Source organism: Pangasianodon hypophthalmus, chromosome 3 (assembly GCF_027358585.1).
Source record: "Pangasianodon hypophthalmus isolate fPanHyp1 chromosome 3, fPanHyp1.pri, whole genome shotgun sequence".
Taxonomy (NCBI): domain Eukaryota; kingdom Metazoa; phylum Chordata; class Actinopteri; order Siluriformes; family Pangasiidae; genus Pangasianodon; species Pangasianodon hypophthalmus.
Genome location: NC_069712.1, coordinates 33,099,760 through 33,114,317, shown reverse-complemented (window position 1 = coordinate 33,114,317; position 14,558 = coordinate 33,099,760). Strand labels below are relative to the sequence as shown.

The following is a 14,558-nucleotide window of genomic DNA, read 5'->3' as shown; positions in this document are numbered from 1 at the left end:
ATCATCCCACTTTCGTTAAACACGTGTGCGTGTGCGTGTGTGTGTGTGTGTGTGTGTTTTATAAAACCTCATATGACAATGAGACGTTTCATACACCCTGTCCAAAATATACTCAGCAGCCATCACATGATCATCCACAAGAGATAGAACGAGTGTACCTGAGGACACACCCCACCCCAGCCAAGTCTCTAACCTGTATTTACTTTTATCACGTGTGTGTGTGTGTGTGCGGGTGTGTGTGTAATAAATGTGCTCATAAAGTAAGCTTATTAAATGAGTCACTTCCCTTTAAAAGGAGACGCAGTCTCAGCCATACAAGCGTCAGAGAAGGAGAACGTACTCGCTCGGAAAGCGCTCCGTTTTGGAAATTTTAAAGATATAATAATTTATAAAACCTCAAAAACTGAAGGAAACTGAAAGTGAAAATGAAAAAAGAATGAAACAGGAAAAATAGAAAAGAAAGGAAGACAAGGGAAGGGAAGGTCATAAGGGAAAAGGAAAAAGGGAAAGGAGAAAAAAGATACAAAAAAAATAGAAAAGGCTGAAAGAGAAAAGAGAAAAGGCTAAAGGGAAATGGGAAAAGAAAGAAAAGGAACAGGAAAAGGAGGAGGGGAAAAAAGAAATTGGAAAGGAAAGGAAAGGAGAGGAGAGGAGAGGAGAGGAGAGGAGAGGAGAGGAGAGAGAAGGGAAGGGAAGGAAAGGAAAGAGTAGGAAAGGAGAGGGAAGGATAGGAAAGGAGAAAAGAGGGAAGGGAAGGAGAAGAGAGGGAAGGAAAGGAAAGGAAAGAACAGTAGAGGAGAGGAGAGAGAAGGAGAGAGAAGGAGAGGAGAGAGAAGGAGAGAAGAGGGAATGAGAGAGAAGGAAAAGAGAGGGAAGGAGAGAGAAGGAGAGGAGAGGGAAGGAGAGAGAAGGAGAGGGAAGGAGAGGGAATGAGAGAGAAGGAAAAGAGAGGGAAGGAGAGAGAAGGAGAGGAGAGGGAAGGAGAGAGAAGGAGAGGAGAGGGAAGGAGAGAGAAGGAGAGGGAAGGAGAGGGAATGAGAGAGAAGGAAAAGAGAGGGAAGGAGAGAGAAGGAGAGGAGAGGGAAGGAGAGAGAAGGAGAGGAGAGGGAAGGAGAGAGAAGGAGAGGGAAGGAGAGGGAAGGAGAGGGGAGGAGAGAGAAGGAGAGGGAAGGAGAGAGAAGGAGAGGAGAGGGAAGGAGAGAGAAGGAGAGGAGAGAGAAGGAGAGAGAAGGAGAGGGAAGGAGAGGGAAGGAGAGAGAAGGAGAGGAGAGAGAAGGAGAGAAGAGTGAAGGGAAGGGAAGTCTCATGGAGACATTAGTGTAGTGGGACTCTGTCTCAGTGGTTCAGCACTGACAGGAGGAAGGTGTGATGGTGTGATGGTATGAAGGTGTGCAATAAGTTGTACATCAGTTTGTTTGTGCTTCTTTTGAAAGCTTGCTGTGAAAGAGCGTGGTGCAGAGTGGAGGTCACATCGCTCAGGCCCCGCCGAGGAAACGCTGGAATAAAAACCTACAATCTCCAGACTACAGCGGCGTTTCAGTGCCAGGTATCCATCACATTTCTCAATAAATCCGAGTTCAAATCTCCTGATTTCTGTCTCTAAATCATTTAAATAAGCTTCGAGCAAATAAACAAACCCAACATGAAGGTGGCGCCATGCAGCTCGTCTCCTAAACTGTACACACGAGCCAAAAACCTGCACCAGAAGGTGACTGTGGGAAAGCGCTAGCATTCAAACCCACGTTTCTGTGCTCCGGAACACCCACTGAGCCGCTAAAGAGGCCGTTAATGAGCTGTTAACGAGCTGTTAATGAGCGCAGGAGAACCCGGAGAACGTGTGCTGCACAGGAGCTCTAACATCCAGGCTGTAGGTGGGCATGAAAGAGCGCTATTTTCTTTTCTTCCCTTTTTTTAGACAGTATGCACCACTGCTGCTCGTCATGAATTAGCGCCGTGGCAACGGAGACAAGATGACAGCTGGACACGCCCCCTAAGACACACAGCTCGAACGACACGCCTCCTTACGACCCGCTTAACCTTCATCACGGAGAGAGGGAGAGAGAGAGACAATAAGAGCAAAGACATGAAGAAAGAAAAAGAAGAAAAAAATGGAAAAGAGAACTGAAGTGCTGTAATAATACGGATATAAAGAGGACTTAAAAAAAGAAGGACAGAGGAAATGTAAGGACAGGACAAGAAGGAAGAAAAGAATTAGGAGGAAGAATGTGTAGGCAGATAGAACAAAGAAAAAGAAAATAATTATGAACGTAAAAGGACAGAAGGAAGGATGTGAAGACATGATGTGAAGCAGAAAAGAAAAGTGAAATGTGTGAATAAAAAAAAGGACAGGAAGAAAAATGAAATGATAGAAGTGGAAAAGAGATGGAAAAGGAGCAATAATGATAAAAGGGCCGGGAAGAAAGGGACGAAAGGAAGAAAGAAAGAAAGAAAGAAAGAAAGAAAGAAAAAGGAGTAATGCGAAGAAAAGCATAAAAAGGTAGGTGGGTTCAGAATGAGGATAAGATGACAGAAGGAAGGAAGGAAGGGGAAAGAAAGAAGAAAATGAGAAAAAATAAAGAAATAAAGGAAGAAGGAAAGAAATAGAAGAAGGAAAACAAAACAGTAGGAAGAATATAACTGTGAAGTGAAGAAAGAAAGAAAGAAAGAAAGAAAGAAAGGAAACGAGTAATATGAAGAAAGAAAATCAGAAGGAGGAAAGAAAGAAAATCAGAAGGAGGAGGAGGAGAAGAAGGAAAGAAGGAAGGAAAAGAGCAAAGCTATATAAAGAATAAAGGAAATGGAGAAAAATAATAATAATAAAAAAAAAAGAAGTAAGATCCGAGGGACGGTGGAAGGAAGGAAGGAAGGAACAAAGAAAGGAAGAGGAAAGAAAAGAAGAATATGAGAAAAAAATGAAAAAATAAAGGAAGAAGGTAAGAAATAGAAGAAGGAAAGCAAAGAAAAGTAGGAAGAATAAAACTAAATGAAGTAAGAAATTAAAAAGAATAAAAGAAAGGAAAGGGGGAAAATGAAAGGAGGAGAAAAAAGACAAATGGAGTGTGAAAAGAAGAAAGAAAGCTGAACAAATGAAATGAATGAAGTAGATAAAACGAGTGAAAATAAAACACGTCTCTGATGTTTATTCTGGTCAGAATTGGGACGTCAGCGTGGAGCGAGAGCGTGGAGCGAGAGAGCGTGGAGCGAGAGAGCGTGGAGCGAGAGAGCGTGGAGAGAGAGAGCGTGGCGCGAGAGAGCGTGGAGAGAGAGAGCGTGGAGCGAGAGCGTGGCACGAGAGCGTGGAGAGAGAGCGTGGAGAGAGAGCGTGGAGCGAGAGAGCGAAGCGACAGCGTGGAGCGAGAGCGTGGAGAGAGAGAGCGTGGAGAGAGAGAGCGTGGAGCGAGAGAGCGTGGAGCGAGAGAGCGTGGAGCGAGAGCGTGGAGTGAGAGAGCGTGGAGAGAGAGCGTGGCGCGAGAGCGTGGAGAGAGAGCGTGGAGAGAGAGCGTGGAGCGAGAGAGCGTGGAGCGAGAGCGTGGAGCGAGAGAGCGTGGAGCGAGAGCGTGGCGAGAGAGAGCATGGAGCGAGAGAGTGGAGAGAGAGAGCGTGGAGCGAGAGCGTGGAGCGAGAGAGCGTGGAGCGAGAGAGCGTGGAGCGAGAGCGTGGAGCGAGAGAGCGTGGAGCGAGAGCGTGGAGAGAGAGAGCGTGGAGCGAGAGAGTGGAGAGAGAGAGCGTGGAGAGAGAGCGTGGAGCGAGAGAGCGTGGAGAGAGAGAGCGTGGAGCGAGAGCGTGGAGAGAGAGAGCGTGGAGCGAGAGAGTGGAGAGAGAGAGCGTGGAGCGAGAGAGTGGAGAGAGAGAGCGTGGAGCGAGAGCGTGGAGAGAGAGAGCGTGGAGCGAGAGAGCGTGGAGCGAGAGTGTGGAGAGAGAGAGCGTGGAGCGAGAGAGTGGAGAGAGAGAGCGTGGAGAGAGAGCGTGGAGCGAGAGCGTGGAGAGAGAGAGCGTGGAGCGAGAGCGTGGAGAGAGAGAGCGTGGAGAGAGAGAGCGTGGAGAGAGAGCGTGGAGCGAGAGAGCGTGGAGCGAGAGCGTGGAGAGAGAGAGCGTGGAGCGAGAGAGCGTGGAGCGAGAGAGCGTGGAGCGAGAGCGTGGAGCAAGAGAGCGTGGAGAGAGAGCGTGGAGCGAGAGAGCGTGGAGCGAGAGCGTGGAGCGAGAGAGCGTGGAGAGAGAGCGTGGAGCGAGAGAGCGTGGAGCGAGAGCGTGGAGAGAGAGAGCGTGGAGTGAGAGAGCGTGGAGCGAGAGCGTGGAGAGAGAGAGCGTGGAGCGAGAGAGTGGAGAGAGAGAGCGTGGAGCGAGAGAGTGGAGCGAGAGAGCGTGGAGCGAGAGCGTGGAGCGAGAGAGCGTGGAGAGAGAGAGCGTGGAGCGAGAGAGCGTGGAGCGAGAGCGTGGAGAGAGAGCGTGGAGCGAGAGAGTGGAGAGAGAGAGCGTGGAGCGAGAGAGCGTGGAGCGAGAGCGTGGAGCGAGAGAGCGTGGAGAGAGAGAGCGTGGAGCGAGAGAGCGTGGAGAGAGAGCGTGGAGAGAGAGAGCGTGGAGCGAGAGCGTGGAGAGAGAGAGCGTGGAGAGAGAGCGTGGAGAGAGAGAGCGTGGAGCGAGAGCGTGGAGCGAGAGAGTGGAGAGAGAGAGCGTGGAGCGAGAGCGTGGAGCGAGAGAGCGTGGAGCGAGAGAGCGAAGCGAGAGAGCGTGGAGCGAGAGAGCGTGGAGAGAGAGCGTGGAGCGAGAGAGCGAAGCGACAGAGCGTGGAGCGAGAGAGCGTGGAGAGAGAGCGTGGAGCGAGAGAGCGTGGAGAGAGAGCGTGGAGAGAGAGAGCGTGGAGCGAGAGAGCGTGGAGAGAGAGCGTGGAGAGAGAGAGCGTGGAGAGAGAGAGCGTGGAGCGAGAGCGTGGAGAGAGAGCGTGGAGAGAGAGCGTGGAGCGAGAGCGTGGAGAGAGAGCGTGGAGAGAGAGAGCGTGGAGAGCGAGAGCGTGGAGCGAGAGAGCGTGGAGCGAGAGAGCGAAGCGACAGAGCGTGGAGCGAGAGAGCGTGGAGCGAGAGAGCGTGGAGAGAGAGCGTGGAGAGAGAGAGCGTGGAGCGAGAGAGCGTGGAGAGAGAGCGTGGAGCGAGAGAGCGTGGAGAGAGAGCGTGGAGCGAGAGAGCGTGGAGAGAGAGCGTGGAGAGAGAGAGCGTGGAGAGAGAGCGTGGAGCGAGAGAGTGGTGCGGTTCCTCCCTGAAGGACGTGATCATTTATCACGCCGTTTATAAGCGGCTTAATCCGTCATCACTCGTCTCTCGTCTCTACCTCAGCGCCGGTTAATCAGGATGATTTACACACCGCGACGTGACTAACAGAGACGTAGAGGAAACCAGGGTGACTCTGGAAACAGGGAGGACGAGGAAACGACGTGAACGATTGAGTTCATATCAGGTTCTATTCGTTAAAATGGGCAACAAGATCAAAAATACATCATAACACACACGCAAGAGAGTAAACAGGAAAGACGTGGTACCCGAACATCGTTATTATTGTTATAACGTTATTATAACGTCCACACGCCTAATTGTTTGTGTGAGCCAGGGCTGGAGGACTCGCGTCCGGTCTCGAGACGTCTTCTGTACTGACTTGGACTTGTCTCTGTCTCAGGCACTGGTCTTGACCGAGAGTTTGTAAAAATAATGCAAAAAAACCTTCTAGACCCTCTAGAGAAAGCAAGAGCAATGGTTCTCAAACTGTTTGTAGTCAGTCAGCGACCCGTTTAACTTTAACTGTAATATCAATTCCACAAATCCCACAAATGGATTTACTTCGAGGTTTTTGCAAATAATATTTTCTGGAGCCGTAGAGCTTTATTCCTGAGCTTCCACTAACAGAACACATTAGGTCTGAGCTGACTTTGGTGCTTGGACCCCTAAATATAACACCTGTGATAAAGTGGGTTATGACTTCCTCCAGTGTAAAAGCACCTTGGCCAGCTTTGTGAGCAAGATATAGTCACTGGATTGACAAAAACGAACAGAATCACGACTGCCTGTGAAAGTAGGAGGTTCTTTTCCACATTTAGTGATTAAAAGTACCAGAGTTTTGAGTGAACGCTGGACATCTAGCTTGCGAGACTACTCTGAAATCACACGTCCTCCTGCTACCTTCCTAATGGCTAGCTGGGCAAAAATGCTGCCTGTCCCTCGAAGGCTCCATCACAACAGGCTCTTACGTCTGCAAACATGGTAGGGTTCTACGTAGAACCCTACAGTGTAAGATTTCCCTTTCAGAAACTATTCCAAGTACAACGATTTCAAAAACCTTCAAATGTTGACCAACCAAAGAACCCAAAGAAGGTAGTGGTGGAATTTTGATATCGTCAAGCGATAAAAACTCGGTTTGGTCGGCGCACTTTTGATGACGTCATGTCGTAGCTGCTCGTCAAAATATTAAAAAGAACCCGCATTTGTTTTTCAGGGAGACGCTTCGTCTTTGGTGGCCACTGAAACTGTCTAAATGACACGGAGAGTGAAAGTTAGAGGGAAAGACAGGATTACTTTAGGAGGGAGGGATGGAGGGAGAGAAATAACTGGAACCCAATCTGGCCGATCCAGACGACAGGACTGGAAACCGGAGCCCAAGGGTGTAATAACCTATACACCTAAATCTGATATGACAATCCATTTGGGTGTTGAGGATGGAGGGATGGAGGGATAGAGGGTGGATGGATGGATGGAAGGAGGGAGGGGACCCTGCCTTCTCCTCTTTCCCTCCGTGTCTCCTTGCCCAAGAAGCGCCAGTCACATAAATACCCACAATGGCAGACGCTGGCGTCTCAGTTTTCCGTCCTCGGACTCGTGTTCGTTCATTCATCGCTGGATAAAAGGACGAGGAGAGAGTTCGGGAAAGTCCTTCACTCTTTTCTCCCGTTTCAAAATGTTCTGAGAAAATTTAAATAGGACAGAGGGAAATCATTTCGTGATGAACTGAATATTTTACATCATACTGGTCCAGCTGCAGGCTAATTTCTTCAAAACTGCATTCAATTTTAATGACTTAAAAAGTTGAGTAAGTAAAAGAATGTCTGAAGAATAAAAAGGAAAAAAGGAAGTGTAAATCAAGAAAAGAAGGAAAAATATGCAAAAGGAAAGAAAAAAAAAGGAAGGAAGCGGAAAGTAAAGGAAGAGAAGGACAGGAGGAAAGGAAATGAAAAGAAAGAAAAGGAATAGGAGAGGACAGGAAAGGGAAAGGACATGCAAAGGAAATGAAAATGGAAAAAGAAAGGAACAGATAGGGAAAGGAAAGGAAAAGAAATGACAGGGAAGGGAAGGAAAAGAAAGGACAGGGAAAGAAAGGAAAAGACAGGGAAGGGAAGGGAAGGAAAGGGAAGGAAAGAGAAGGAAAGGGAAGGAAAGAGAAGGGAAGGAAAGGGAAGGAAAGAGAAGGAAAGAGAAGGAAAGGGAAGGAAAGAGAAGGAAAGGGAAGGAAAGATAAGGAAAGAGAAGGGAAGGAAAGAGAAGGAAAGGGAAGGAAAGGGAAGGAAAGAGAAGGAAAGGGAAGGAAAGGAAAGGAAAGGAAAGGAAAGGGAAGGGAAGGGAAGAAAAGGAAAGGAAAGGAAAAGACAGGGAAGGAAAGGGAAAGGACAGGGAAAGAAAAGGGAAGGGAAGGGAACAGAATATGGAAAAAGAAAGGACATAAAGAAAAGAAAGGAAGGAAGGAAGAGAAGAATAAAATGAATTCACTGTATTAGAATGAGAGTAATTTTAAGCTGGCACAGACAGAGAAAAGATTCACTGTTTATTCCTTCGGATATAAATATGAGAAATGTGTACAGTAATCGTACAGTAATTTAAACACCGTTATTAATGAATTATTATTGTTACAGCTCTGACACATTCACTATGATTTTTAAAAGTAAATAAGATCAAGTGTTGTTGGTACATTGTTCCGATAAACTTCTGATCCACACTGAACCCAGTAATCTACTCCTCACACCACTGCACAGATGTTCCAGATGCTGAAATGGAGTCAGAACGCTCATTACACCACATCTATTATCACATGGATGAGATCAGCTGAACTTTTTCCCTTTCATCGTTATCCGTTCTGCAGCTCGTTAGCGCGCCAAATCTGTCAATCTCTGGTGTAGCCTGCAGAAAGCCAGAGGAAGTGCCGTCTGCAGCCACAGGAGGGAGCCGAGTCGGGTCTCGCCTCGTTCCAGGGAGAAGCGAAAAACGTGACGAAACATCTGTAAGCTCAGTGAAATGCTGATCGCGTCTGCTGGGATTTCACTGCACTCACACGGAACCATCAAATCTGTGGATATTAAGAGTTCGGAGTGAACTCTGAGTTAACAAATAAATAAACCGGAAATGCTACGGATGAGCACTTTAGAGGAAAAAAAATATCATACTGCAATGCTTGATATGATTTATATCACGATATCTAGGTTCAATCAGCTATCTCTTACTGTAGAGTCTCTTACTGTAGAGTCTCTTACTGTAGAGTCTGAGAGCGGATTAAAAGTAACAACGATACTGACGCATACATTCATTAGCTACAACAACTAAAAGCTCAGGAAATCTAATTGGCTAAAAAAAATCTTAGCTGACGTAGCATACTAACGTAAAGCGAGCTAGTTAGGATGATAATCCTACGTTCACACTAGCAAGCGAGAAAAGTGTGGTCCGACGTTTCTTCAGTTCCCCGCTCACAACTTTAGGCTATGTTTATACAACAACGATGTAGTCAAAAACGGAAAAGTTGTTCTCTTGCGTTTTCAAAAAGTTTCACGTATACACGACAACGTTTTCAACGTTTACACATATCCGCGATAACGGCCAAAAACGCTGTATTGCGTACGCCAGGCCAGTAGTTGGCGCTGTCACCTTGTTAGTTGGTTGTAATATTGGTGAAGTAAATCCACACTTTGCTGAAGAAGCGTTAGCAAACTCTTGAGCAGCAGCAACATGACCATGTTCTCCGCCATTGTTGTGTATGTTTGTTCGCGCTTGCCTTTACAATAGACACGTACTGCGCATGTCTACGTACCTAACATGTACTACGCACGCGCATGACGTCACCGTTTTCAAAGATTCCCGTATTGGGTGTTTACATGGAGATGATAACGGCGGCGTTTTCAAAAACTTGCACTTTGAAACCCGTTTTCAAAAATATGCGTTTTCAGTCCCCAAAACGCCGTTGTCGTGTAAACGAACAGGCAAAACACATAAAAAGTTTCCCGTTTTTGGCTGAAAACATTGTTGTGTAAACGGCCCCTTAGTCCATGTGTGAAATCAGTTTCCACAAAAATGGGAGAAAAAAAACTTATCACCGTGGTTTCATCTTATCCTGTGATACACGAGCTGTTATTACACATTTATAGAAACGTTACGATGAAAAATAAAACTTGGAAGGGAGGAGCACAGATCGCTGGTGCCTCTGGTCATCGTACGTAGCACAAAGCTGAGCATGTAACGTAAAAACCAAACAACCGATCTTCACACTGTGTTAGTTCATTTGTGTTTTGTTCTGACTAATTTGCCTTCAAAGCTATATATAGCTACTACCATTTCTCAGCAGAAAAAAAAACAGGCCACGCCCACAATAGACAAACTACAAGCTACTTGTTAGCGTGAGTGCACAATGTACGACCTCTCTTTCTCTTTTCCTGATATTATTTTTCTTTCTCTCCATCATTTTCTGGACTTTTGCACATCATTCTATTTGTTTCTTTCCCCCTTTTTTCCTTTCTGTCATTTCTTTTTTTCTCTTTAGCACATTCATCTTTTTCATCTCTTTTATCCACTTTTCACACATTCCTTCACCTTCCTTCTCCATTTGTTTTATTCTCCATTCTTTTCCCAGACTCATTCTTTCTCTCACTCCTTCGCTCCCTTTTTCTTTCTTCCTTTCCATCTCCGGTGTCATTTTAACACTCATTTAACTCTACCTTTCTCTTTCTTTTCTTTCATTTCTGTATTCGTAAACAGAGCTGATTTAAACCTGTACTCTTTCTCTCAGCTCTTTTGCCAGCTCTTACCTTTTATAACTTACCTGATTTTTCATAAAATAAATAAAAATCTTAGAAAAGTGTATCACAGTATAATAATTTATCACAATATCGATGTCATGGCTATCCGATTCATCAGATCGCCACTGCCCTGACGAAGTCAATGTAATATACAGTATTAATATACAGTAAGAATTTGAATGAAAATTAGTGAACAGCCAATCAGAAGCCGACCCTGATGAAGGACAGGGGATGATTAATACACACACACACTCTCACACACACACACACTGTGTATGAACCGTATCTGCTCAGCGTGAGTCTACTTATTAATGGATAAGGGAGTGGGGTGCCAATACTTCTCTTCAGCGTGACACATTGGTTGCAGTCAGTTGTCGATGGTTGGTCAGTGAGTGTGACGTGTGTAAGACGTGTGTGTGTGTGTGTGTGTGTGTGTGTGTACCTGGCGGTGTTGAGCAGCGGGTGTTTGGTCCCCACCAGTTTCCTGACGTGCATGGCGACGTTGCTGAGCTCGTCACTGAGCAGACAGCGTAGACTCATGAAGGACGTCGGATATCCCACGATCTTCTCCGCGTCTGACACGACTTTACTCCAGCTGGACGGAGACGGACCAGAGAACAGACTCAAGCTCCTCCATCCTCGCCTCGGAGAACCTGGAGAACCCAGAGAACCCAGAGAACCCAGAGAACCGAGGAGAGCGAGACGGAAACGCACGGCCATCCTGAAAACAACAACAATCAGATTAATCAGCTTTCCACACTTTTTATACACACACATCATTTCTTCTTTCTCTCCACCATCTGTTTCTTTTCTTCCTCCATCATCCTTTCTTTCTACTTTTTCCTCTCAGCACTTCAATCCTCCTTCTTTCCTCTTCGTTTTGCACTTGCTGTGATTTTGTTCTTTCTCTCCTCCATATTTCTAACGTTATCTCTCTTCATCTCATTTTCTTCTCTCCCTCCATCTTTCTTTCTTTTTCAATTCTGCCTATTTTTTCTCCTCAGTGGTTTAATCCTTTCTTCCTTTTCCCTTCTTTTTGCACTTGCAAATATTTTTTTCCCTTTCTGTCCTTCTTTTTCTCTACTTGTTTGTCTTCATCTTTTTTCTTTTCTTTCTATCTAGTTTTTCTCCTTAGGGCTTTTATCTTCTTTCTTATTTTATCAGTTTGCACTTGCAATTAGTTTTTATTCTATTTTCCCTTCTCTCTCTCTTTCCTTCTCCTCTTTTTCTCTATTTGTCTTTTTTTTTTTTTACTGTCTTTCTCTGTTCCCTATTTTTTTCTCTAACTCACTCTTTCTCGTTCCCTTTCCCCATCTTCTTTCTTCTTTTAATGTTCTCTTTTCTCTCCTCCTTTCACCGCTCTCTTTTCTCCTTCTCTTTATCGTTCTGTTTGTCTTTCTTCACTTCCTCCTTTTCTGTTCTTTTTCCTCTGACTCACTTTCTCTCTCCTTGCCTCCTTTTTTCATCTTCATCTCCTTTCCTATCTCTATGTCTTCTCTGTTCTCTTCTATTATAACTTTCTAAAAGGATGAAACTTTTATGCTTCTTGGAACAAAGTTACTGCTGTTTCTGTCACTAATGTCAGACCCCCACCACTGGCTGTCAGTTTGTACACACCCGCATTCCGCTAAATCCCGCCTCCTGCTCTGGGATTGGCTAGTTTCTTTAATTATGCACTTCTAGCCAATCGCAGCGCAGAAATCGCTCTAATACTAACCAATCCCTTTTCACGACATGACCGAATACGGGTGCGACATAAAATAGCGCATGTTAAAGCTTGCATGCGACCGTCACTCTCAATGTCACCTTCTTATTGAATGAAACACATCTTGTCTTCAGCCCAAAATCGTCTCCTGTCATTAACAACACTTCCGCTTTAATCCCCTGTTGATAGTCCCTCAAAAAGGATTTACAAGAAATAAAATAAACGGCTTTCTTCTGAGGAAATATCACAATTGTATATGCACCAGAGCTGCCATCTTGAACGAAGCGCTTTACGGCATGTCGCAAAAAAGGCTGAGAACGCCGGAAGACGTTGTCCGTTTACAGCAGTGGCAACAAATCGATACTAAAATGGGCGAAAACACTGATTTTATTTGCTGTACAAACATTAGTATCGCGATACAGATACTTTAAAAGTCTTTTTGTGTATTAAAAAATGGGAATTTAGAAAATCTGCAGTTTGTACAGTGAAATTTTGCACTAATCACACACAGGTTGTTGTTTTGTGGTTGAATTAAAGTCAGTGTTTATTAAATAAAAAATTTTACACCATTTTAATTTTATTATTCCAAATGTAGTCTATCACTGGAGCTGTTTCTAGTTGAAATGTGTAAATACTAACTTACGACTAGCTTTACGATATAGTTAGAAGGATGTATATGAGATTTTGGGAATATTTCGTGAGATTGTTTCTTTAAAGTCCTCACGAAACGACTTCAGAGCACGTTTTGAAACTGTATGTTGATGTATTTCCTGTTGAAACAGGAAGTCAGAGTGAGGCATGTTGATGTGCTTAAACAACCAATAGCGTTCAAGTTAGGCCACACCCGCCACCCAATCTAAACACGCTTGACTTGTTGAACTAGCTAAATAACCTATGGAGAAGAGTGAAGAGTTTAACAAGAGTCTTTTTTCCATCTATGGAGGATTGTTCACTGCTGCCTTCACCCACACCTGTCCACTTTAACCAGGACCACATCCTGGATGACGAGATGCCGCGTGTTTTTGGAGTCCATGTTTGAGTCCATGTTTGAGTCGAGGAAACATGAAGGTGATGGAGAGCCGCAGGATCGTCACTGGGAAACATCCGTCCCATCTGAGTGTTAGATAACATGATATTACTGACTCTCACTGATGGAGACGCACTAACAGTGTATAATTCTCCATTAGTCTGAGGAAGCGACATTCCGGCATTGAACAGCTCCATGTTTGTAAACCACTCCACCCTCTTCCTGATGTATAAACCCCAACCAGGTGATGGTTGGAAAAAGGAGATAGTGTGTGGGAAGACACACAGCCAAAAACACACCGGCAAGCTATGTTTACTGCTACTGTAGAGCAAGACACGCCCCTGGGGGTGTGACATTTGTGTTCTAGAGAGCATTTAATTGGACGAACACAAAACTAGTACAGGATGAGTCATCAAATGATTTAAATAGTTCTTCCAAAAGTGACAAAGTATAAAATTAAAAATGAGTAAATCTCCAAAACTGTTTACTGGCGCTGTCCATAGGGTTAAAGGACAAATACAAAAACTGATTTTGATTTTAAGGGCAGTTTAATGTCATAAAACCTTGAATTGGTCATTTGTCACAAATCTTAATGGTTTTATTGATTTATGTTAAGCAGATGTGTGTCCTGTGTGTCCTGGTTTGATTTAACAAGGAATAAATCAAATAAATCTGGAAACCAGACAGATCGTGGGGATTCACTCAGCAGGACACTTGGCAGTGAGTGAGACAGGCACACACAGTCTCACACACATACACTGGGCTGAGAGAGAAAGAGAAGACTACATAATGGAAGCCCAACACACACACACACACACACACACACACACACACCACCCACCGGCCAGATTCCTTTGAAATTCAGTAAATTTGACCTTTTATTTCAGATAGGGTTTCGTTAGTCTAATTAACTGCACATGCCGTTCACCTTCTTACAGCAGCGGCTCAGGATTCTTTTATTAGAGAGGCGCACGGACGATCCGATTACAGCGAAGGACGCTTTTCATCCTGTTTTAGGCAAACTATTCTATTCTTTACAAATGTACGCTTGTCCACCAGTTCACCACCATCACCCTGGAGACTCCTGAACACAACCACACGTAGAAGACGATTTAATATTTATTTATTCTGCAGACGCATTTCATAAAGATGCTTACGAGTGAAGAATCCAGTCCAAATTGCAGAAAATCCACCCAAATGACTTGCCTACTTTCACAATTTATAATCAGTTTTTTCATTTTTTTAGTTTTGCATCCATGGGCTCGGTGGCTTAGTGTTTAGCACTGTTGCCTCGCACCTCCAGGGGTGGGGGTTTGAATCCCGCCTTCGGCCTGGGTGTGTGGAGTTTGCGTGTTCTCCCCGTGCTTCTGGAGGTTTCTCTGGGTACTCCAGTTCCCTCCCCCAGTCCATATACATGCACTGTAGGCTCATTGGCATTTCCAAATTGTCCATAGTATGTGAATGGGTGTGTGAGCGTGTGTGTGATTGTGTCCTACAATGGATTGGCACCTCGTCCACAGTGTCCCCCACCTTGGACAGGATCCAGCCTCCCTGTGACCCTGTGTAGGATAAGCAGTACAGAAAATGGATGGATGGATAGATGGATAGTTAACGCTTAACGTCTATATAAAGAGAGCGATGCAGCGGCGCTTTAGTGCTTTAGTTTATATGCACACTCTGCTCAAACAGATCAGCTTCCAAAGCTTCAACTTTCATACTAATACCGCCATCAATGCCATCACGCTCGTCATCTCATAGATTGCTAAATATACTAGCTGCGTTGCATTCTGGGT

General features: G+C 45.1%; 1 protein-coding gene across 2 annotated transcripts in view; it reads right to left on the bottom strand.

The window, feature by feature from the left end:
* pdss2 (prenyl (decaprenyl) diphosphate synthase, subunit 2) overlaps positions 1-12,047 on the bottom strand; it is a 35,840-nt gene extending 23,793 nt beyond the window's left edge. Inside the window, exons 1-2 of one of the 2 annotated variants that reach the window (XM_053232918.1) lie at positions 11,840-12,047; positions 10,476-10,754 (exon numbers count right to left, since the gene is read on the bottom strand). In XM_053232918.1, the coding sequence (XP_053088893.1) occupies positions 10,476-10,753 (278 nt within the window). In that variant the 5' untranslated portion in view covers position 10,754; positions 11,840-12,047. Of the gene's footprint in view, positions 1-10,475; positions 10,755-11,324; positions 11,747-11,839 lie in introns of those variants that run through there. The other variant, XM_053232917.1, reaches the window with a different exon arrangement.
* Between the last annotated feature and the right edge of the window lie 2,511 nt (positions 12,048-14,558).